The sequence below is a fragment of the Anabrus simplex genome, chromosome 1, assembly GCF_040414725.1.
Source record: "Anabrus simplex isolate iqAnaSimp1 chromosome 1, ASM4041472v1, whole genome shotgun sequence".
NCBI classification, from domain to species: Eukaryota; Metazoa; Arthropoda; class Insecta; order Orthoptera; family Tettigoniidae; genus Anabrus; species Anabrus simplex.
Genome location: NC_090265.1, coordinates 1,375,381,347 through 1,375,406,322, shown reverse-complemented (window position 1 = coordinate 1,375,406,322; position 24,976 = coordinate 1,375,381,347). Strand labels below are relative to the sequence as shown.

The following is a 24,976-nucleotide window of genomic DNA, read 5'->3' as shown; positions in this document are numbered from 1 at the left end:
AAAGCCACCAGATACTGAACCCTTAGAACCATAAGTAAAACGGAAAGTGTCCAAATAATTTTGTGCAATATTGGTTTTGATTGTGATTTTTAATTATTGTATTTTCATTGACGGTGTTCATTACAAGAATGATGGAAGTTTAGTTTTTAAATTCCTTACAGAAAATTGTATCTAATTTATATCAGTGCTTTATTATTACAGAAACCACTAATACAAATGAAACTATAATAAATCATGTCTGTCCGAATAATTATGCGAGTCACTGTATACATTAACCGATATTACAAGCAACGCCTTCGCACCATTCATCACACGGACTGCTGGATGAGGAATGGCATTAACTAGCGTCGCTGATACTCTATCACTTTCATATCGTCAAAGCTGACGACGAGAATGGGACAGATCGATTAACGTAACGAACTTGCTCTACGCTACAGCAGAAGACAGTACACTATAAACGCTAAATTTCACTAGATATATCCGTAGATCGAGGCTAAACTTCTCGATATCATTTATTCGAAAATAGCACGGCAGCCTTGTATCAAGCCATCATCTCCCAATTACTTACATTACTACTAATGAGAACATTAGTTCCCAAGGAATTCCCCCCCTCGTACATACGAACACATCCTAACATGTAAACCGAGAAATCAACTCATGCTCACAGTTTCAGCAAACGTGTTCATTCCTTTAGTTTTTAATTCTTCATTACGATTAGGCCTACCCATCTGTCTTTTCCAATGGTCTTCTTATGTCTAGGAATCACGAATCTCCAACAAAATGTGCAATGCTTCTACTCACATAACCATAAAATGAAATAGAAATTCGACAGTATAGTCTGGTGAAATAGATCCATGTTTCAAATAACGCATATCAAATCTGTTAAAATTTGATATTTTTTTATGGTACTCTTCATCCGTTTATCATAATTACAACCCAAAGATTGGTAAGCCCCGGTCTAGAAAGCTAAGAATAACGGCCGAGGGGATTCGTCGTGCTGACCACACGACACCTCATAATCTGCAGGCCTTCGGGCTGAGCAGCGGTCGCTTGGTAGGCCAAGGCCCTTCAAGGGCTGTAGTGCCATGGGATTTTTTTTTATTTTAGATTGGTAAGCAAGTTCATTGAGACCAGTAGCGGCAATGCTATGGCGTGTGTTATTTGATTGAAGAGTTGTCAACCACTCAGTGGAAAAGATTTTTATCGCTATCAACAGACTAAGGTAAACATTTCTCTCGCACAATTGACATCATTTGATTTTCTGTAGGTCTATTGGTTATTTAATTAACAACGTCAAAACTCAAGTACGTATAATAATTTGGTCAACAATAAATTATATGTTTTAAAATGCTGGTTCCCATCACACTTTATCCAGAATGTTAATCTAGAAAGAGCGAGCAGGAGCCCAGGCGGGTTGGCGGGGATATCCCGAGATTAATCTAAGAGGCCCATCCCCTGCTGCAGTGACCGCGGGTCTCCTGTGACTGCTGGGGAATGTGTGTGAGTGGGCGCAGGTTTGCCTTAGTGACCGCAAATGTCCGATGACCGCAAATATCCGGCAACCGTTGTTCTTAGATCATCTGCCACGTCACCTTGGTGGAAACCCTGCCGAACAACTAATTAACAACTGCACTGGAAGTCTCGAGATCAATGTGGATGTGGAAGTATGTTTTCGAGCAGAATCTTAGTTGGAAACCTTCTCCGACTGTACAAGAGTCAGGATGTTACGAGCGATGAGCTGGAAAGGCGTCTGTCGGACAGTGTGGCTACCGCTGGACCGTGGTCCGACAGCTCTACACTCGGACCGACCAACCGAGCGGACGGTTCTACCTCTCAATTCTGACTCTGTTCCAATATATATATATATATATATATATATATATATATATATATATATATATTCATTCTCGTCCGAATATAGGGACGAGACGAACTTTTAGAGGTTTCTCTGGAGATATATATATCTGGGAAGCTTTCATTCTGTACCCTAAAGGGGTACGACGGGCGTCTTAGAGGGTGACGCCCTCTCCCAGGTCAAGGAGATTTTGAGAAGGTGATTAGAAGTATGACCGTGGTCTATACGAGGAACTGTCCCGGCATTCGCCTTAGTGCAGGAGAATGGAAAACCACGGAAAACCATTCTCAGGACAACCGACGTTTTGGGCCAGCCGTGAGGTCCAGCCCTGTCCCGTCTCCCGAATGCAGAGGCGTAGAGCCAAGGTAAGCCGTGGCCACCCCTCCTCTGCTCGGTTGGCCGGTCAGAGTGCAGAGCTGTTGGACCACGGACCAGCCGTTGATTATATGTGATGAGTAGGCCCTACTTGTTGGCGAAGCGTTTTCATACCTGAAAAAGTTATTTTCCCTATGATGATACATGTATCATGTTAAATTACCGCCGTTGGTATACGTACTTGATATATTCATGTTAGCCAAAACCAACAGTCCAGCTACTTCGCCGCCATGTTAAAAAAAAAAAATTACGATCTGAGGACTGGAGTCGGTCTTGATCTGAGGATTGGAGTCGGTCTTGGTGAAACTATAAATCCAAGCAGTTCCGAAAACACCTGATAGATGGCGTTAGTGTATCAACTGAGTCAACACTGGAGTCGAGTGTGTCGGTTCCAGAGCGAAGAGGATAGAATAGAGGTAGATATACTGGTACATAAAAGAACTCCTGCGGGACTAAATTCCGACACTTCGGCATCTCCGAAAACCGTACAAAGTAGTTAATGGCCAATGAAATTATTGTTAATAATAATATACCCATTTTGCTCAACTAAGGATCACGTTTGAAATTAGTACACATTTCTTCTAAATATATTTTCATTCGTTCGCTGGTTATTTTTAGATGTTCCTCTGCAAATTTGTTTTTCATTATCAGTCTTCTAAACTTTGTTCTATCTTGAATGGTTTCTTTGTCAGCTTCTTGTTATCCATTCTATTGAATTAAAATTATATTGAACTATAACTAGTTATTTTTCTAGTTCCATTTTCGCATTTTGGTTGTAGGATATTTCTGAAAATTTTCCCCTCTTATTTTCGATTATTCTCATTTGAAATCTGCCGCCAGTTATCGAGGTTTAGGATTCGTGAAGTGCCTCTCGTTTGATGACTGTGTTGTAGTGTCGTAATTTTGCATCTGATTTGCTGTACAGTACCTATTTCAGGGGCAGCAGTCTCGGCTCTTCGCGACTCCGTTCGCAACCCATCCCTAGCGACAAGGATGTGTCCATTTGATATCGAAGAAGAGTTAACTGCGTTGTTACAATCTTGTTTACAAGCTTTCGACTGTCTGAAGACCGATGTGCGGAAAAAACTGTCTGTCTGCTTGCAGGCTTATACTGTGAAGACTGCTGAAGATATTTCAACCAAACTTTACATTTGGAATGTATTAACTCAAGAATGCTAGTAATGTCATTCCTTATGCAGCCAGTACTTGTTATGAATGGTGTGAAAATGTTACTCATAGGGTCGGCTGGTTCATGCATTTCAGTGGGCTTGGCAGGCTGGTATGTATTAGCAACTTCTAGCCCGGTGAGGAAAGCAGCGGGAAACTACCTCACTCCTCATTTCCCTAGTATACTCTTCAGTGACGCCTAGGCCATCTATGCCAGCTGATAGTGGAGCTGTTGAGGATCAAACCAGCCTTCGGGATGAATACTCAACATACATACATACATACATACATACATACATACATACATACATACATACATACATACGTACGTACGTACATAACTTTTTAGGCAGGTATATATATTTCAAAGCTGCTGAGACGTATGCCAATGACATCGTTAACAATGACGTTGTCAACAACGGTACGTTCTGCTAATTTGGAATACTTTACTCACTTGAAGGGTGGTTTATTCCGAGTCCTGCTGATCTGTTCGAAGCACGTGTTGAGGTAGTTCACCCACAATGCTGCTGCCTGACTGTGGCGGCTCGATACTATCAAGATGTCTTCCATATCAGTCGCACGGCTTCCTGTAACAAAGACCAAATACCATTCTTTAGTAAGTGTAAGAGCAGTCCAGTTGCTTTTTCTTGCTAGTGGCTTTACGTCGCACCGACACAGATAGTTCTTATGGCGACGGTGGGATAGGAAAGGGCTAGGAGTTGGAAGGAAGCGGCTGTGACCTTAATTTAGGTACAGTCTGTTGTGAAAATGGGAAACCATCCTCAGGCCTGCCGACAGTGAGGTTCAAACCCACTATTTCCAGAATGCAAGCTCACAGCTGCGCGCCCCTAATCGCACGGCCAACTCGCTCGGTAAATGATTAATATCAGTAGCGGTGATTAGAGGTGGGAGGGGGGGAGGGTTAGTTGCCCCTCCCACTTTGTGGAGAAACAAGCAATTTGTACAAGCCCTGTTGTCTTTTAACCTAGATATTTCCTTTATTTTCTTTAATTAATCCAATTTCCACATCAAGTAGTGGAGATTTTGCATGTGTTGTGAGGAAGGGTAACACGGGTATACAGGGCATGGGCACTGAGGTATGATTCACCCGCTTGCCACGCGCGTTTGTCAGTCAGTCTATTTATTGTCTGTTAGTTTCTTAGAGTGTTGTCAAATACTACATTATTTTTAAATGGATAATCATGTCGTACATCTATTTAATTGTAATACGTTTGTAATATTGTTCCTTTGGTCAAAGTTTTATTGTATAGTATTGAGTCAAAATCACAAAAAAATATTATTGAAAATTCACGGCCTGTTTCCAGTCATTCGACCGGGTCAGGAATGGAATGAATGAAGCCCCCATCTAGCGGCGAGGATAGGAAATGTGCCGGCTGCCGAAGCCTGTCGCACTCCGCTGGGGCAATGATTAATGAATGATTAATGAAATGTTAATGGAGAGTGTTGCTAGAATGAAAGATGAATGGGAAAACCGGAGTACCCGGAGAAAAACCTGCCCTGCCTCCGCTTTGTCCAGCACAAATCTCTCATGGAGTGACCGGAATTTGAACCACGGTATCCAGCGGTGAGAGGTCGGCGCGCTGCCGCCTGAGCCACGGAGGCTTCAAAAAATATTATTACCGCACTTAAGTTCGTAAATTGTCAACCTTTACCTCTCTGACGAAATTCGCTCAAAGAGCATGAAAAATTACCATTTTGTAAGCCTTTTTCTTTTCAGTTTTGATCTATATATATTCCCTTCCCCTCCAATCACCCCCCCCCTCCTACCACCGCGTCCGCTATAACCCACAAACCCGGGTACTTTTTCTTGCCTGTATATGTTTTGTCCCCCCCCCCCCCACTTCTTATTCCCAATCACCGCTACCGATTTCTATAATGCTATCAACAACAACGACAACAACAACAACAACGTAACAATGACGTGGGGATAATTACGAATTTCAACTAGGAGATATATTTGGTAATGATGGTGATTGTTTGAAGGGCCAGAACAAGTGATTGTCAGTTCTGGGAGATATTTAAAAAGAATATTTTTCGGTTATCTTCATATAACATGCCAGCTCCGTGGTTTAGTGGTAGGGATAACCATCTTTTACACGAAGACCCTGGATTGAAAACCCAGATCGTCCAAGAATTTTAATCCTGGATTAAAGTCTGGAATGGGATTCAATGAGGCTTGTGACTCCAACTGAAAAGTATGGGAGTCAGAGATCTGGCCACGGAAGCCAAGCATTACACCTGAGGAAGTCGTCACGCCCGCCTAAATGATACTCCAAGTCTGCAATATGTACTGGCCATCTGCCTGGGCTCCAAGCAAGATGTGTGTGTTGTGTTAGAGCAAGGGATGAGAGTTTTGCAACTACTTACAGTATAGCGGCTGAATCACGTCATCATGAAAATCCATAGCCTGTTTCCAGTCATTCGACCGGGTCAGGAATGGAATGAATGAAGCCTTAATCTAGCGGCGAGGATAGGAATTGTGGCGGCTGCCGAAGCCTGTCACACTCCTCTGGGGCAATGGTTAATGATTGACAGATGAAATGAAACGAAAGATGAAAGATGACAGGGAAAACCGGAATACTCCGAGAAAAACCTGTCTCGCCTCCGCTTTGTCCAGCACAAATCTCACATGGAATGTAAATGATTAATATCCCTGGCCTGGGGTCCTCACATTCAACACTTTACACTTCCGTCATTCACAAAATACACGCAGGTTCCTCACATATGGTGCAAGTAGGGGCAGAAGATCTTTCTAGGTAGACGCCCCGAACAAATAGCATTTTTAGAAAAAAAAAAGTTCTAGCTTCTGAAAGAAATAATAGATATTTCAAAAACACATACATTGGTAACATGTTACGATAGACAATCTGTCAGTTAACGGTAGTTTGGTAATATAATCACGAAAAATTACTTACAGGACTGCTGTTCGATATTTTGTTGAACATCTCAGTTCAAGGGAAAGCAGCCCAGAGAAGGCTAGAATGGTGAGTGTGTTAACGTAATTTTGGATTGACAGAAATATTACTTAATCGAGAATCTGAGATAGCATTTTAAAAAGTATTTGTTTAAGCCCAGCGGCACAAATTGCTTGTTCAGAAAGAAATGCCATTTTAAAACTGAAGTTGATATAACATAATACTGATCTTAATAAACTGAAAGATTTTCACTTTCGACTGTTACATATTCAGGTGAATGTTTGCTGTTCTAAAACTGCTTTTGTTCTTTGCAGTAAACATTAAAAGGGTTTTAATTCCTTAAAAAGCAAAACACATCTGAACGACTTGGAGGCATCTGCTAGCTTACTTATGGCATGATTTGTGCGAAAATGGGGTTTATCTAGTTGGAAGAAATTTATATATTTTCAAGGTTAGATGTTCAGCTGACAATCAATATATTGATTAGCCTTCCAGTTACCACTTTTTTTTTTTTTTTTTTTTTTTTTTTGCGAGTTGCTTTACGTCACACCGACACAGATAGGTCTTACGGCGGCGATGGACAGGAAAGGGCTAGGAGTGGGAAGGAAATGGCCGTGGCCTTAATTAAGGTACAGCCCCAGCATTTGCCTGGTGTGAAAATGGGAAGCCATGGAAAATCATCTTCAGGGCTGCCGACAGTGGGATTCGAACCCACTATCTCCCGAATACTGGATACTGGCCGGAATTAAACGACTGCAGCTATCAAGCTCGGTCCAGTTATCACTAATATAGACATCGCATTGTAGACAATAGCAATTTAGACGTGTAGGTTCGCGTGTCTCCCGACAAGAACAATAATGCCCTAATCTCGTATGTCTATAGTATGTGTCAAGAGACAGATGCAAAAAATACAGTATTCAACAAGAAATAGCCACATGTGGACTGAAACAGTACAGAGCGAATTATACAGAGGAGACCAAGACCATTATTTGTTGTGGCTTAACAGAACTGCTGATTTTGCACCAGCTGTGTATGCTAATTGTGAAACAAATATTGGTTTTATTGGTTGTACGCAATCGCACTTTTAACTCCCGCGGATATCATTAGTGCATTTAGAATCAATCAACGATAGTTAAATGCAGACCCGCTGCACTTGACCTACACATTAACTGCACATTCAGAGATAAGAGTGCTGAGTCAGAGAAGCGGCAACAAACAACGATCATTCTCTCTAGTATGGAGGGTGGACTCGGCATGAACCCCAAATATTTCTATACACTAAACTTTAGTTACGGTGTCTTGATGAAGAACTTACTCAATATTTTTCTAAAACTGAAATGTGGTAACAAGGAAAACTTATAGAACTTATAGCCACGATTCTCCAGCTCCTGAAAAAAAAAAAAAAAATCAACATGGTCACTCGGTCTACATAACAAAATTTATTGCTGAGCAGTGTCTTTGTCTGTGTAAACCAGGCAGGTCTACCCTGCTTATAAGTTTGAGAATTTCTTCAAATTGTTTCTTCCTGTTCATATAAATAACTGCTTCAATATTAAACTGTCAGAGATTGAGTAACAAGCTGTCGACACACAGATAAGCCAGTAATTCGTTGTCACTAATAAGAAAACATTACATTAACGATCAACTGGTGACAGAGAATAAAACATCGCATGGAACTTAATCGAACATAATGTCGAAGGATCTTCAGCCACCAAATATTCATGGTGGTATTTATGAAATCATACTTTATACAAATAAGTGGTAAATAAAGTATTGACTGAATGGGTTGGCTAAGTAGTTTGAGGCGTGTAGCTGTTAGCTTGCATTCTCGAGACAGCGAGTTCCAATCATACTGTCAGCAGCTCTGAAGATGATTTTCCGTGGTTTCCCATTTTTCACATCAGGTGAATGCTGGGGCTGTACCTTAATTAACGCCACGGTCGATTCCTTCCCATTCTTAGTGCCGTCCTATCCCATCGTCGTCATAAGACCTTTTATTCCTTATGTGTACCTGGAAAATGTTCCCAATCCCCGTCTACAAACTCTTTATAAATAACATGTAAGTACAGTAGCGACAATCATCAACATTCAAACTAAAACGCAGAGGATCCTGTCTACGTTCGTATTCCGTTGCCAGAATAATTCAACGATCATGATGATTAAATATGTCTCTTATTCGGCCTGAATTCAGATTTATTGTATACTATTATTATTATTATTATTATTATTATTATTATTAACTATCCCCCCTTCCTGACGTCAGCCTCATCAGAGGATTTAATCGTATGAAAATACGATGACGTGGTGTATGATGAAATGAAATGGGGTGTGGCTTTTAGTGCCAGGAGTGTCCGAGGACAAGTTCGGCTCGCCAAATGCAGGTATTTTGATTTGACTCCCGTAGGCGACCTGCGCATCGTGATGAGGATGAAATAATGATGAAAACGACACATACACCCAGCCCCTATGCCAGCGAAATTAACCAATTATGGTTAAAATTCCCGACCCTGCCGGGAATCGAACCCGGGACCCCTGTGACCAAAGGCCAGCATGCTAACCATTTAGCCATGGAGCCGGACGTGGTGTATGATACTTAGAAGGGAGAGTGTCAAGTCCGGGGATGGCAAATAGCCTACTCCTGTTGAAGAACACCCAGGTACCTGCTCAAGGATTAGGCCCAAGCGTCCATCCGACGGACGAATCACCATCAACAGCGTCATATGCCCTCACTCCATATGAACACTGCGGAGAGGTTTGGAATTGAATCCAGGCTTTTGGCGCACTATCTTGTTATTATACAATGTATTCCACCATCTCTCCTACCTGCCGGCCAGCATTCTGATGGTGAACTTTGTTCGACCAACGGGATTCGAACCGGCTAACTAGGATGTCAGACCATTTAGACTTGACACCTTAGGATGATGACCACGAGACGGCTCCCCGCCGCCGAGAGGTAAAAGGGATAAATGAAGAAGAATGTCGGCCTCAAGCTTCATCTTGGCATGTGGGTGTAAAATTGAAATTTAATTGGAAAGATACGTCCTATGTCACCATATAAGATAGTTCGCAACCTAATTAGAAGAACGAAAAAGTTTTTAGTTTCGAGTAGTGCATACTTCGTGTGTAGACATACAATTTCATCACTGGAAAATCTGAACATTGGTACTCTAGTTCCCGCGTTGATACACTCGATAAAATCATCCTCCAAAAAAAGGGTAGCATCTAAGGTTAAAGATCAACGGGGAGGTCGGTGTAGAGGAGCTCCGAGCATCAAAATTACTACATGCATTAAGTTCCACAATTTTGAAACAAATTCTGAATTCACCATGATAAGCAATTTAAGATAATTTCTTAGACTATTCAGAATATTGTCTCAAAACATAGGCTACGTGGTCCGACCCGTTGGCTGAACGGTCAGCGTACTGGCCTTCGGTTCAGAGGGTCCCGGGTTCGATCCCCGGCTGGGTCGGGGATTTTAACCTTAACTGGTTACTTCCAATGGCACGGGGGCGGGGTGTATGTGTTGTCTTCATCATCATTTCATCCTCATCACGACGCACAGGTCGCCTACGGGAGTCAAATAGAAAGACCTGCACCTGGCGAGCTGAACCCGTCCTGGGATATTTCAGCACTAAAAGCCATACATTTCATAGGCTACGTGTGTGAACAAGAGACGATAATAATGATACTATTGGCTTTACGTCCCACTAACTAAGTTTTCGGGGACGCCGAGGTGCCGGAATTTTGTCCCGCATGAGTTCTTTTACGTGCCAATAAATCTACCGACACGACGCTGACGTATTTGAGTACCTTCAAATACCACCGAACTGAGCCAGGATCGAACCTGCAAAGTTGGGGTCAAAAGACCAGGGCCTGAACCGTCTGTCCCACTCAGGCCGGCGTGAACAAGAGAAATTAAGCGCACGAGGGGAAGAATTCAGATGTCAAATTTATACAGAAGTTTTAACATTAGGTTGCTATGTAAATGTTCTAATAGTCACTTAGAAATTCAGGGCAGTACACAGACACCAAATAAACAGAAGTGTTATTCTGAGTAACCGGTAAGTTGTAAAGGAAAATGAACAAAATTATCTCTTCCGTGTAAATATTATTTATTTCATACTATGGCGTAATTGCCTTCTTCCCGTACTCAAGAGAGAATGGAGGATGGTACTTTACCGTACTGTAATTACTATCCGCATAGTTTTATTACAGATCGTCTCTGATTGATTGAACTCAGCTTCACAGTAACGTAAACTCGGATAGTCAGAGCATGGGCGCCCATATGACAGTTACTAGAGGGGGGCCCAGACCTGGGGGTAGGTAGTAATTTTAATATTTTCGAAGATAAATGGCGATTTCTACTCTGCGGTAGAATAACCCACGGTATACCCTGCCTGTTGGTGGGGGGCGGTACTACCGCTTTTACGTAATACTGACTTTTAAGTCATTTTATTGAAAGGAAAACACGTGACTACACTAGAGTTTTGCCTTTCCCTGAGAGCTGAGGGGGGCCGCGGCCCCACCTTGCCCCCGGGTATGCGCGCCCTTAAGTCAGAGGGATCATGATTCAAGGAACAATTTAACTTAATCTTGTTGAATTGTTTCTCCGCCTGATTGCAGTAGTGAGGCTCCGCACACCAAAATGGCGCCTCTGCATTCCCAGCTCAAGTACTATACGCGCACTTTTTCTTGAGCCCGGAGCTCCCTAGTGCTTGTCTTGTCTTGTCTTGTCTAGGTTATTTGATGGGCTTCGCTTGGGAGCGGTATACCCAGCCATGTATCTTAAAAACAAAGCCAAAAGATAGAGAATGTGGAAACTGGAATGCTAAAATTACGTTGAGTAGAGAAGGGACATACAAATCCTACACACAGTAAAAAAACACAGGGACACAAGGTACTAGGCTTCACGCCAGAGCGACCGATACTTGGCGACTTCTACAATCACGTACTGAACCGGGTCAACACATAGGGAGTAGGGGAAGGGACAAAAACTACAGGAATATTTTGTTATCAAATAGGAAATTGGATAGAGCAGCTACCGAAGATGGAGTAGGATCTAATATCCAACACGTCAATTTCGTGGGTAACGCGAAGTGTTTGCGAAAACAAGGTTGTAGCCATAAACGCCTGCTAACTTCTAATAACGGACATTGAAATAAAATATGATCGAGCTCCCTAGTGCTGAATCGGTAGACCTCGGTTATCTTCGACATCCATATCGGCAACCTTTGAAACACAAACTATGAATCGCTTATTCATCGCTGTGCGACATCTGGCGTACACTTTGCAAACTAGTACTGTTATTGTTTACACAGCAAAGCCAAACTATATAATTCATGCTAGTAACAAGATTCGCATTGAGAAATGTTATATAATGTTAAATAATGTACGTGTGACACAATTGTTGACGTAAGATAATAAATGTTTAGGAAATTCATATGGATCGATCATATTATCGATTCAATTCAGATTTCATTTCCATCCAGTTTGGCAGTATAACCGGAACTGGCAGCACTCCCTCCTTGCTCCTCACCCCGTAAAAATCGGGCTCAAGAAAAAAGTGCGCGTATAGTAATCTGCCACCATCACAACACTGACTAAAGTATAGGTTAATGCATTTCTTTTTTTTTCTTTTGCTAGGGGCTTTACGTCGCACCGACACAGATAGGTCTTAAGGCGACGATGGGATAGGAAAGGCCTAAGAGTTGGAAGGAAGCGGCCGTGGCCTTAATTAAGGTACAGCCCCAGCATTTGCCTGGTGTGAAAATGGGAAACCACGGAAAACCATTTTCAGGGCTGCCGATAGTGGGATTCGAACCTACTATCTCCCGGATGCAAGCTCACAGCCGCGCGCCTCTACGCGCACGGCCAACTCGCCCGGTTAATGCATTTCTAACAGATAAATATCGCAGTAAGTTATATCCTAAATCCTTCAATAATCCTGGGCCAGAGGACCATGTTTACGACTCTGGTACCGGTAGCTTAGTGGACTGGTCGCTGCTTCATATAACTTTAATCTTTATGTTTTATAACAACATAATCCCATGTACACACCTCTTATATCTTTGTTAGAAAGACACGAACAATGCAACAAGAAAATGTCAATGCATGGATCAGACATGGACGATCTGCACTGCACCGAATCAAAATTATTTAGAATTAAATTAATTTAATTTCAAATAAGTAAAATCGGCATAGTATGAAATAAAATACTGCACGTAACAGCCACTAACGTGATAAGTTTACGTTATTCGTTTCGAAATTCTGACCTTACCCACGGTTCGGCCGTTAACATCTCACTCGTCACATAAAACATAACTTCCGTGGCTGTTGCGTACTATTCTCGCTCCCTAAGAAATACAAAACGGATCTAAAATCCATGTCCAAATCTTGACTCATTCTTATCCTACAGCTGGCAGCCGGATGTGTTCCCCAAGTTGCGGGATCGAAACCTAGAATCGATTCGATATCCAACGTGATTAAATATGAGTGGATCGTGCCGGTAGACTTCTTGGTGAGTACCTTAAAAGCATTCAAGGAAAAACAAATAGTAACCAGGTTCCGCTTAAGATCGTTAGTTTTGTAGGGAAGTTACATTATTATTATTATTATTATTATTATTATTATTATTATTATTATTATTATTATTACAAATTATATTCGAATCAACTGTATTAGATTGGATTCTTTTTCCATCATTCTTGACACACACATTAGGAATATATAGATAGACTAGAGAAATAGATTTTCTTATATTGCTGTTGTTGTACCGAGATGAGTGGCTCAAATGATGGAGCGCTGGTCTTCCGAGCTCAAGGTCGTGGGTTCGATCAATGCTCAGTCCGGTAGTATATGAATGTGTTCAAATACGCCTTCCTCTCTCTGTAGAATTACCGGCACGTAAAAGAACTCCTGAGAAATAAAATTCCGGCACTATGCCGCCTCAGAAAACCGTAAAAGTTGTTAATGGGACGTAAGTGTATTATTATTATTATTATTATTATTATTATTATTATTATTATTATTATTATTATTATTATTATTATTATTATTATTGGTAGTTGCTTTACGTCGCACCACGCAGATAGGTCTTATGGCGACGAATTATTATTATTATTATTATTATTATTATTATTATTATTATTATTATTATTATTATTATTAGGTTTATTATTCAAACGTTGTATGCTAGATCATTTTTTCAAAATTCAGCAGTCCTGTCGACACTGGTACCGACCGAGCAAGTTGGCCGCTTGGTCTTGGTCACGTAGCTATGGTGGGTTCGAACTCCACTGTCGGCAGCCCTGAGGAGGGTTTCCAGTAGTTTCCCATTTTCACACCAGCCTGTGCCTTAATTAAGGCCACGGCCGTTTCCTTCCCACTTCTAGTTCTTTCCTATCCCATCGTCGCCATAAGACCTATCTGCATCGGTGCGACGTAAAATCAATTGTAAAAAAAAAATGACACAGGTATCATAAGTGTCCTCACGCTAGGTGGGTAGTACGCTGCACGAGTTCTTGTGTATAGAGCCGACAGTTCGAGAGATACAGATTACATGAACCAAGGGTTGCATGTTTTATTAGGTTAATGACGTGCTTAGGCCAGACTCGCGAGAGCTCTCGGCGCACAGCTGATAATTGAATAGGTTTCCTGCTCAAGAGACCTTGACTTCGAACTTCTTGTAAGGTCGCGGCACACACAGCACTCTTCTTAAAGAGAAACACTTGGAGCAAATATTCATTCAGAAATAGCTGTAGAGAGCAGACGACTGTTTCTTTTTTAGGAGGACCATTCCCTTTATTCACAAGCTCAGACTACGTACCAAGAAAGAACACGAGATTAACTTCTCAGGATTTATATTTTACATAGCCTACAGGTTGTAGCTCCAAGTACCACATAAACAGCTGTTATCATTTTATTGTTGTTGCTGTTTAATTTCACGGAAGGAGCTTGATGAATGATTGTGTTCAGCAGCCTCGTGTACTTAATCTTTGCGTGTGTGATATCTGTGCCATTTGTGTGTTTGCACAGTAGTAATAATACATACATCTTCATTATCGACCATTATTGCCTTTCAGCGTTCACACTGTAAGCCTTTGTGCATTTACTAAACGCCGCCACAATCCTGTATTTGTAACTAGTTGCAGCCTCGTTTAGTTCAATACATCTTATTTTTAAATCATTAGAAACTGAGTCTAACCATCATCTTCTTGGTCTCCCTCTACTTCTCTTACCATCCATGGCCGAGACCATTATTCTCCTGGGTAACCTGTACTCATCCATTCGCTACAAATAATAATAATAATAATAATAATAATAATAATAATAATAATAATAATAATAATAATAATAATAATAATATAATAAGGCCTCAGCTACTGAGGTGCAGATCTTCTGAAGCAGTGCTATTTGGGCAGCTTGCCTACCAATGTTGGCATTTTGATTGTGCTGCTGTTTAGTAATGAACGCGGAATTCTACTGGACAGATAATTCTTCTTCTTCTACTACTACTACTACTACTACTACTTATTCTTCTTCTTGGCCTTTTCCCAATTATCTGGAGTCGAAACTCTGTATGGATTTAGCCAAGCTTTACGGCCGTATACCTTTCCTGACGCCAACCCTATGTGGAGGGTATAGGCCGACACTATTGCGTGTTTCTGTAGTGGTTTGCAGTGTGGTGTGTTGTATGTAAGTGAAGATATGTAATAAGACAAATCAAACACCCAGCCTAAGACCTAGAGGAATTGACCAAACGAAGTTAAAACATCACCAGCTCGGCCGGGAATCGAACCCGACGCCCTCTACTACTACGCTGAAAACTTAGCCAATGAGCCGCACTATTGGACGGATAGTACTGCTGAGTTCATTTTGTCGGTGACTGTACCATGAACATGACAACAACACTAACACGTAGTGTCAAGGTTTTTAATAATAATAATAATAATAATAATAATAATAATAATAATAATAATAATAATAATAATAATAATAATCTTGGTTTTCCGTCCCACTTACTTTTACTGTTTTAGGATACGCAGAGGTGCCGTAATTTTGTCCTGCGGGAGTTCTTTTACGTTCTGGTGATGCATTTATCAAGTTTTACCGCCCTTCTATCTCAGCCGGGATCGAACCCACGATCTTGGCATCATGAGTCGGATACTTTGCCACTAATCCACCGATGGTTTTGTAATTAATAGGGACTAGAAAAGGGGTGAAGCACCCTCGTTTAAGATAACGTCATAATCATGGTGGACCCTGGAGGAGTTAAAGGTACAGATTCGATCAACCATTCCCTAAGAACGAAGTTGGATAGTGGTTAAGCCTATATATCGCGGAGAATTCACATGACACGCATTCATGTTTAAGAGTGTTTTGAGGGAATTGTAGTCATCTTCCTCTTCAGAAGTGGAAGTTTCCTTTCTAAATTTCTCTACTACTGACCTACAACCATCCGAATGAAAGAAGCGCACCTTTACCGTATCTGCTATGCAGCCCACCTGTATGAAGCATACTACCCCTTCTTCGCCCGAAACTGAAGTATGGCTGGTCGAAAGTGTGATTTTAATCCACTCATTTTCTAAATTGATCGACTGCATAACGTAGTTGATTAGACACTTGTATGCCTTGTATGCTCAAGTCGTGGAATCGAGTCCCAACGCGGTTAGTAGGCCTATGTGTTTAAAAATGTGACAAGGCCGAGCCGATCTAGATTTACCGACACGATAAAGACTTTTTTTTTTTGCTTGTGGCTTTTCGTAGCACCGACACAGATAGGTTTTTATTTTTTTGTTTTTTTATTTTTAAAATTGGCTTTACGTCACACAGAAACAGATAGGTCTTATGGCGAAGATGGGATAGGAAAGGCCTAAGAGTGGGAAGGAAGCGGCCGTGGCCTTACTTAAGGTACAGCCCTAGTATTTGCCTGGTGTGAAATGGGAAAGCACGGAAAACCTTCTTCAGGGCTGCCGACAATGGGGTTCGAACCCACGATCTCCCGGATACAAGCTCACAGCTGCGTGCCCCTGACCGCATGGCCAACTCGCTCGGAAATTTTTTCATGGTCATATTTCGGTTTCTCAGTTATTCTGTAGTAACTGAAGGGGACATTGAACTATTATGATATTATTATTATTATTATTATTATTATTATTATTATTATTATTATTATTACTTAGGATAAATATGGAATTATGATTGAAATGTTGTTCAACAAGGTTTTAATAGCCGCGGACGTACCAGAATTTGACACTGTAAAGGGATTTTTTAAATGATCTATTAAATCTTATGACATGGGTCTCTCCTATGTAAACACTCGCAATTGCAAAACTACTCTGCCGGCATTCGATGTCACTGCCTTCAGTTTAGAAAGCGATTGCCTGAACTAGCTAGCTATTAGCCGGTCCAAATACTGTGGTAGCGATCTATTATAAGCTTGATAGGGCCTAACCATTCGCCTGTAAATATATATAAGTTAGTCGAAAATAAACAATATTCACCCTACCTGCACAAACGCAATAATATTCGTCTTCACTCACTATCACATCACTGTCGGAGATACCTGTTACAGGTGATGAACTCCCTCGATGGACCATCCCCTGATGTTTGTGACACCTATACAATGCACTACAGAGGATTTGAACGGCATCCGGTAGCATGGCTTGTCAGAATAAAACTGCCCCGGTTGGTCCAGCTCTAGATCCCAGGAACTTGTGCTTGACTCATCTGAAGTCCCGGACCAAGTCACACCCGCAGTACGGGGGCGGTCACTGCTGGGATCTTGCCCACATACACACCAGTAGTACGCTATTGTAGTGGCTTCCACAAATCACCGGGTCAACGCGGAGCAGAACGGCAAGTTTTCTTAATTTGTCCTTCGACAATAATTGCCACAATTGTTGGTCATTCCCAAGGGGGAAGCAAAGTTCTGAGTAACATGATGATGCTAAGTCCAGAATTAACCCAGGGCGCTCATTATTCACCGCACATAAAATCTGATTTTTTCTTTACTTTTTTTACAAATTACTTCACGTCGCACCGACACAGATCTGATCTTTTAATGTTAACGTAAAAAAAAAAACACGCCTGAATATTTACGAGATTATGAATGTGTTTAAATTACTGTACTGGATTACAAATTTACTTGGAATCCGAACAACTGGGACGTGTCCTTTCATTTTGAAATTTTATTCGAACTGGGCGAAATTCGAACCATTTTTTTTTGGCAAGAAGCTACCGAACTAATCACTCGGCTACCGCACACTGTTTTACAATTTGCTTTACGTCGCACCGACACAGATAGGTTTTGTGGCGACGATGGGATAAGAAAGGGCTAGGAGTGGGAAGGAAGCGACCGTGGCGTTAACTACAGTACAGTCCCTGCATTTGCCTGGTGTATAGCAAATCACGGAAAAACATCTTCAGGGCTGCCAACGGTGGGATTCGAACCCACTATCTACCCACAGCTGGTCGACTCTAACCGCACGGCCAACTGAATTAATTTGTGGTAAAAGCTACACCTAAAACTTGTCATAACCCTTAATTGTGTCTATCATTTTTTATCTCATTCGACTCACATTATGAATCTCTGTTATATCGACACTTGTTTTTAACGAAAATATTTATCAGATCCCTTAGATGCAATTATAACTAAGTTCTACTATATACACTAGTGCACACATCTTAGATTTCCAGGTCCAGTCTGTAAGAAGTCCATTCAATTGTTTTGTTTTTCTAGCTGTTTTACATCGCACAATTCAGATCAACTTCTGGTGACACGAAGATAAGAATGGGTTTGTAATGGAAAGGAAGTTAAAAAAAAAAAAGTAATGCTTTATGAATAACCAAAACTGTTATTAGTCAAATTTAATAAAAAATGTGACGGGTTTCAATTATTCATGAAGAATTAATTCACAGCCGCGAGCATGCCTTATATAGAACATGGTTATGTTTCAGAAAAAAAGTAAGCTTATAGTTTTAAGTGACTGTAGATGTCAAATTGTCGCCTCTCTGGTGTAGTGGTTAGCGTGATTAGCTGCCACCCCCGGAGGTCCGGGTTCGATTCCCGGCTCTGCCACGAAATTTGAAAAGTGGTACGAGGGCTGGACCGGGGTCCACTCAGCCTCGGGAGGTCAACTGAGTAGAGGTGGGTTCGATTCCCACCTCAGCCATCCTGGAAGTGGTTTTCCGTGGTTTCCCACTTCTCCTCCAGGCAAATGCCGGGATGGTACCTCACTTAAGGCCACGGCCGCTTCCTTCCCTCTTCCTTGCCTGCCCCATCCAATCTCCCCCATCCCTCTACAAGGCCCCTGTTCAGCACAGCAGGTGAGGCCGCCTGGGCGAGGTACTGGTCATTCTCCCCAGTTGTATCCCCCGACCCAAAGTCTGAAGCTCCAGGACACTGCCCTTGAGGCGGTAGAGGTGGGATCCCTCGCTGTGTCCGAGGGAAAAGCCAACCCTGGAGGGTAAACAGATTAAGATAAGAAGAAGATGTCAAATTCACCTTGCGAGTGATTTCAACATCTTTTAGTTTCGAGCTTTATGACTAAAAACAGAACGCACTCCTCTAAAAACGCATAGATATTTTCAGGAAGCCCAGCATTTCGAGATCGCCCTGCGGTGTAGAGGGCAACGCGTCCGCCTGTCACCCGGCGGCCTCTGGTTCCATTTCCGGCTGAGTCAGGGATTTTTAATTGTAAATGATTAATATTCCTGGCCTCGGGACTGGGTGTTTGTGTCGTCCTTAACGACAAGATAGGTCGACGCCCCGAACAAATAGCATTCTTTTTAAAATCGAGATCACTACTTCCTGAATCAACGCATGAGTTATAGCGATCACTATCCTCAAACCGGCACTTCCTTCATGGTACGTCTTTCACAATCTGCTCAGTGACCTTGGTTACTCCAAAAAGAGCAATCAAGAATTATTTTCCTTAGAATGACTCCGAAGAATCACGTTATTTAAGCCGACTCATGGCTGACAGCCCCAGATAGCGGCGTTAATTTCGTCACTTCATCACCATTGTCGCAGGCTGGGCTGAACCTGATCCCTACTCCGTCTTTGTACACTAAAACTCAGTTTATCCTGCTCAAACGAGACTGGGTCCAATCCGAATGGCCAGAAGTCCGGAAAATTCGTTAACGACATAAATAACACAGGTTATGTGCATTTTATGCACTGTACATTTGCAACATTCTTAACAGCACAGAGAAAAATACATGGGCCTATGTAATGTTTGACAATAAGTCAAAAGTTAGGAAAGAACTCGATGGATGAAGCTGTACCCATAAACCGGCTTCGGTGGTGGGGTCATGTGAGCCGAATGAATGATGATAGGTTATCTAGGAAAATAATGGACTCTTTTATGGAGGGTAAGTCGGCCCCGTGGTATAGGGCCTCTTACCCGGAGGCCCCGAGTTTGATTCCCGGCCAGGTCAGGGATTTTTACACCGAGCTCGATAGCTGCAGTCGCTTAAGTGCGGCCAGTATCCAGTATTCGGGAGATAGTAGGTTCGAATCCCACTGTCGGCAGCTCTGAAAATGGTTTTCCGTGGTTTCCCATTTTCACACCAAGCAAATGCTGGGGCTGTACCTTAATTAAGGCCACGGACGCTTCCTTCCCACTCCTACACTCCTAGCCCTTCGCTGTCCCATCGTCGCCATAAGACCTATCTGTGTCGGTGCGATGTAAAGCAACAAGCAAAAAAAAAAAAAAAAAAAAAGGGGGGGGGGGATTTTTACCTGCATCTGAAGGCTGGTTCGAGGTCCACTCAGCCTACGTGATTAGAATTGAGGAGCTATCTGACGGTGAGATAGCGGCCCAGGTCTAGAAAGGCAAGAATAACGGCCGAGAGGATTCGTCGTGCTGACCACACGACACCTCGTAATCCGCAGGCCTTCGGGCTGAGCAGCGGTCGCTTCGTAGGCCAAGGCCCTTCGGGGCTGTAGTGCCATGGGGTTAGGGTTATGTAGGGTAAGAGGAGTAGAGGGAGACCAAGACGATGGTGGTAATACTCAGTTTCCGATGATTTAAGAGATAGAGAACTAAAAGAGGCCACAGAACTAGTTACAAATAGAGGATTGTGGCGACAATGAGTAAATTCACAGAGGAACGCTGAAAGGCATAACAGTCTATAATGAAGATGTATGTATGTCTGTATGTAAATCAAATGCAATACACATCGTGTGAATTCGACTCCAATTATTAGAGTACTGTACGTATGTTGGTTGGTCGGTCGGTCGGTCGGTCGGTCGGTTGGTTGGGTGGGCGGGTGGCTGGCTGGCGGGTGGGTGGGTGGGTGGGTGGGTGGGTGGGTCGGTCGGTCAACCCGAAGGCTGGTTGATCCTAACAGCTCCTTCACCAGCTTTCAGATTTAAGTGAATGCCGAGTGACGCTTAAGGCGCCACTCCGGAAATAAAAATCGATATTTTGGTCACTTTGGTGAAATTCTTTTAATGACTGAAATTGAAAAGATTCAGTTTAATTTTTCTTGTCACGAAGTTATTACGCTGAATTCTAACATTTTATCACTGTTTGCCAATTGTAATTTTACATTTAATTCCCATTTTTTCCCATAATATTCTGCCAAATGTAATAAAATTTGTATAGTACATGTATCACAGCTATATTAAGAAACCTGCGTGTGGAATTTTTGACTGCAGATTTTTTTTTTATGTAGTAGGGATTTTTAAGTCCAAAATTTTAGAACGTAAAATTTACACAAACCTTAGTACGATATATCTCCCTATATAAATTATGTACAGTAATATCGATACGTAGTGCTTTTAAAACAGGTATTATCTACCTAATTACGAATTTACATTAACATGTTAATTAAATTCCGTGAAAAAAAATGGAAATAAAAATATCAAGTTTTTTTTTTTGTAAAAACTATTAATTGTATATGAAAGAAATGTTCGTGATATCTCTACTTTTATGTAGGTGATATTCCCACACAGTTTCGCGAAAATCCAAGCACTAGGTAAACGTATCATTTTATCTCCGGAGTGTTGCCTTAAGTCGTAACTGGGCAGCCATTCTCTTTTAACACTAATTAGAGGTAAAAACGAATTAGGTTCAATTCTTCGAGGAACGAGGGAGGGTAGCGGTAAAAGAAGGGAAGCGCCATGAAGGGTATGAAAATAAATGACACCGTCGTCCTTGTAACCGTGGGAGTCGGAAGCAATGCCAGACGTAGCTCAGGGGCTTAAGGTCGGCAGTCCATGCTCCCAAGTTGAGAAACCCCGAACGTTACCCCTCTTAGTCGCCTTTACTAAGAGATACCGCGGATGTATTGCACCGACCCCACCCACAAAGGGGCCAGTTAATTAAGAACAGATATCACCCTACGAGGGGTTATCAGAGTTCACATCCACCACAACTTTCTTCAGCTTATACTGGAGCCACCACCGCTTATTTCAGTTTTAACGGGGTTTAATATCACGTGATGTTTCAGGTTCATATTCACGCCTCGACCGTGGGGTGAAAAGCCGGCAGCTAAGTCACTACACTAACCACGACCCCCGAGTTTACATGCATGAAATACACTCATGTTCATAAAAACCAGAACACCTTGAAACACTAGAGGTAGGAAGTTCATATTCACAGGACATGTGCATTAGTATGTTCTGAAAAAATGTTTAGCATTTGAACTATGTCGGCCCTCAGGTTCAAGGTCCACATCGATATCTTTTTTTTTTTACAATTTGTTTTACGACGCACCGACACAGATAGGTCTTATGGCGACTATGGGATAGGAAAGGCCTAGGAGTGGGACGGAATCGGCCGTGGCCTTAATTAAGGTATAGCCCCAGCATTTGCTTGGTGTGAAAATGGGAAACCACGGAAAACCACGTTCAGGGCTGCCGACAGTGGGGCTCGAACCTACTATCTCCCGAATGCAAGCTCACAGCTGCGCGCCCCTAACCGCACGGCAAACTCGCTCGGCACATCGATATCTCGGCGCACCACTACCGACTGGTAAAATGTGCCTGCAGCTCTCGTCGGTATAAACTGAAGGAAACTGATCAGTGTGACTTGAGCAGACGTGCAGGATGCCTCGCAGACGTATGCGAGAACCGTACCGTCAAATGAGTGAGTTTGAAACAGGGCGCATTATTGGCATGAGAGAACGTGATGCATCCAACCCGGAAATTGCTGCTCGTGTGGGTCGAAGAGTTTCGGCAGTGCAACGGGTGTGTATAGAATGGTTCACAGAAGTTCGTAGAACACGACGAGATGGGTCTGGTCGCACCACCCAGACCACCCCCCGAGAAGATCGACACCTCATCCGAATGGCATTGTAGGACAGATCTGCGTCCTCCCCAGCTCTGGCGCAACAGTTGAACAGTATAACACATTGTACGCTTTCAGGAGTGACAGTCCGTCGTCGTTTATTACCGTCTGGGTTACCGGCGCGTCGTCTACTTCTGCGCCCATCTTTGACTAATGTGCGTACACATGCTAGACTGCAATAGTGTATGGAACGACGTCACTGGGGGCAGAAATGGCAGCAGATAGTGTTTTCGGACGAATCCAGGTTCTGTTTGTTTGAAAATGATGGCCGCATTTTGTTTCGCCGAAGACAGGGGGAAAGGCGTCACATTGTTTTCATTCACACAAGACATACAACGCCAACTCCAGGCCCTATGGTGTGGGGTGCTACTGCGTACAACCACAAATCACAGCTGGTGCGTGAGCAGGGCATTGTGACCAGTTCGACCTAAGTGAATAACATCCTGCGACCCGTAGCGATACTTTTTTTTTTTTTTTTTTTTGCAAGACATCCCAGACGCCATATTTCAGAAGGGCAAAGCGCGACCACATGTTGCTGCACAAACACGTGCCTTTTTGTTGTCACAGGATGTCAGACTGTTACCCTGGCTCGCCCGATCACCGTACTTGTCGCCAGTTGAAAATGTTTGGGATATGGTGATGAAACGACGGGTGCGGCGCTGTGACCCAATGCCAATCATCAAAGATGAACTGTGGAATCAGGTGAATGCAGCATGGATAGCAATACCCCAGGATGCCATTCGCGCCTTATACGCGTCGATGCCATCACGCATGGAGCAAGTTAGTGCCCATGGAGGACCCAGTGCCTACAAGGCAACAGAACACATGCTGAACCTAGGTGACTGAAATGATAATCGTTTCTGCAGAACATGTCCAGTGAATATGAGCTTCCTATCTCTAGTCTTTCAAGGTGTTCTATTTTTTTATGAACATGAGTGTACATACACGAGGCGATATGCCCTTACATGAAGCAACCACAAGAACGTATCTCAAGACAAGTCGACACGCCGAAAGTGGCGCCAAAATTCTCTGAAATACCACAATGTGATTCCTCCTCAATTACCTCGTGGGAGTTCTTCATGCAGCGCTAGGTTACTAAGAAATCTAACCTTGGTTTTCCAGTTATCGATATATATACTGGTTGTACTGTTTGGTTTGTTTCCAATTTTGTTTCCGGAGTCGTTGGGAAAGTTCTCGGGTGGGAAATGACGGTTTATGACCCTTCTCCTCTCTACTAAAACGAAAATGTGCTAATCTATGCCTCATATGCCTGACAGTCAAGTGGCTTAGTCATTGGATTCTCACTAATGTTACGCGGTTAAATCCCAGTCGTTTCTTGTTTTTATTTCTTTCTAGTGGTCTAACGTCGCACTAACCCATCGAAGGTTTCCGGCGACACAAGGATGGGAAAGGGCTAGGAATGGGAAGGAAGCGGCCGTGGTGTTTGCCTGGTGTGAAAATGGGAAACCACGGAAACCATCTTCAGGGGTGTCGACGGTGGGATTCGAACACACTATCTCCCGAACGCAAGCTCTCGGCTACGTGACCCTTATCCCGCGGCTAATTCGTTCGGTAAAATTCCAGCCAATACACATGGGATTTTTGAAATTAAAATGTATGTTCCGGCAGTTAGAATTCCACGGAAATCTGAAGGTCCCGTAATGATGACCACGATATCAATAATCACGCAAAACTGCATGCTTGCTTGGGTTTTGCTTTCTCCAATTCGTACTATTGTGAAGTGTTTACTGTATTACGATGTGTCATGACTCTCGAATCTTCATTGTGTTCTCCATGGGGAAGTGATGTGCATTATATATCTCAAATTAACAGTGGAATTAATTTACCTGTCCCTATTGAATACTGAGATGCAAGCAGTTCTACTTGTGCGTGTGATGCAGTGATAACACCTGTTGAGGTGATTGTACAGCACTGAGGACCTCCTCTTGGGCCACAAAACGTGCCGTGATCAATAATACGGAAACGGGAAGAGCCGACAGCATCCGACAAGCCGCAATTCAATTCAGAGGCTCAGTAGTATCCTCGAGATACATTTGAAATGGACCTGAGTTCGAATTCATTTCTCTTTTGTATGGTTATTCCACATATTAAACTAATTGATGAAGGTGGTGGTGGTTGTATTGGTGGTGATGATGATAATGATGATGATGATAGTTGTTTTAAGAGATTAAACAACGTGGTTATCAATCTTCCTTAATAAAATGAAATGAACTGAACACAAATATGAAAATACACATCAAATACCGTATATGTTCCAAAACCTCAAGTAGAGGAAGAGAACAATTCAAATAATTAATTGTAGGAAACTAAAGATAGTTCAACAG

General features: G+C 42.5%; 1 protein-coding gene across 4 annotated transcripts in view; it reads right to left on the bottom strand.

Annotated features, from left to right (window-relative positions):
• LOC137496879 (uncharacterized) overlaps window positions 1-24,976 on the bottom strand; it is a 487,890-nt gene that overhangs the window by 57,093 nt on the left and 405,821 nt on the right. For 3 of the 4 annotated variants that reach the window (XM_068225505.1, XM_068225509.1, XM_068225508.1), the window contains exon 2: window positions 3,852-3,984. In XM_068225505.1, the coding sequence (XP_068081606.1) occupies window positions 3,852-3,984 (133 nt within the window). Of the gene's footprint in view, window positions 1-3,851; window positions 3,985-16,897; window positions 16,997-24,976 lie in introns of those variants that run through there. The other variant, XM_068225507.1, reaches the window with a different exon arrangement.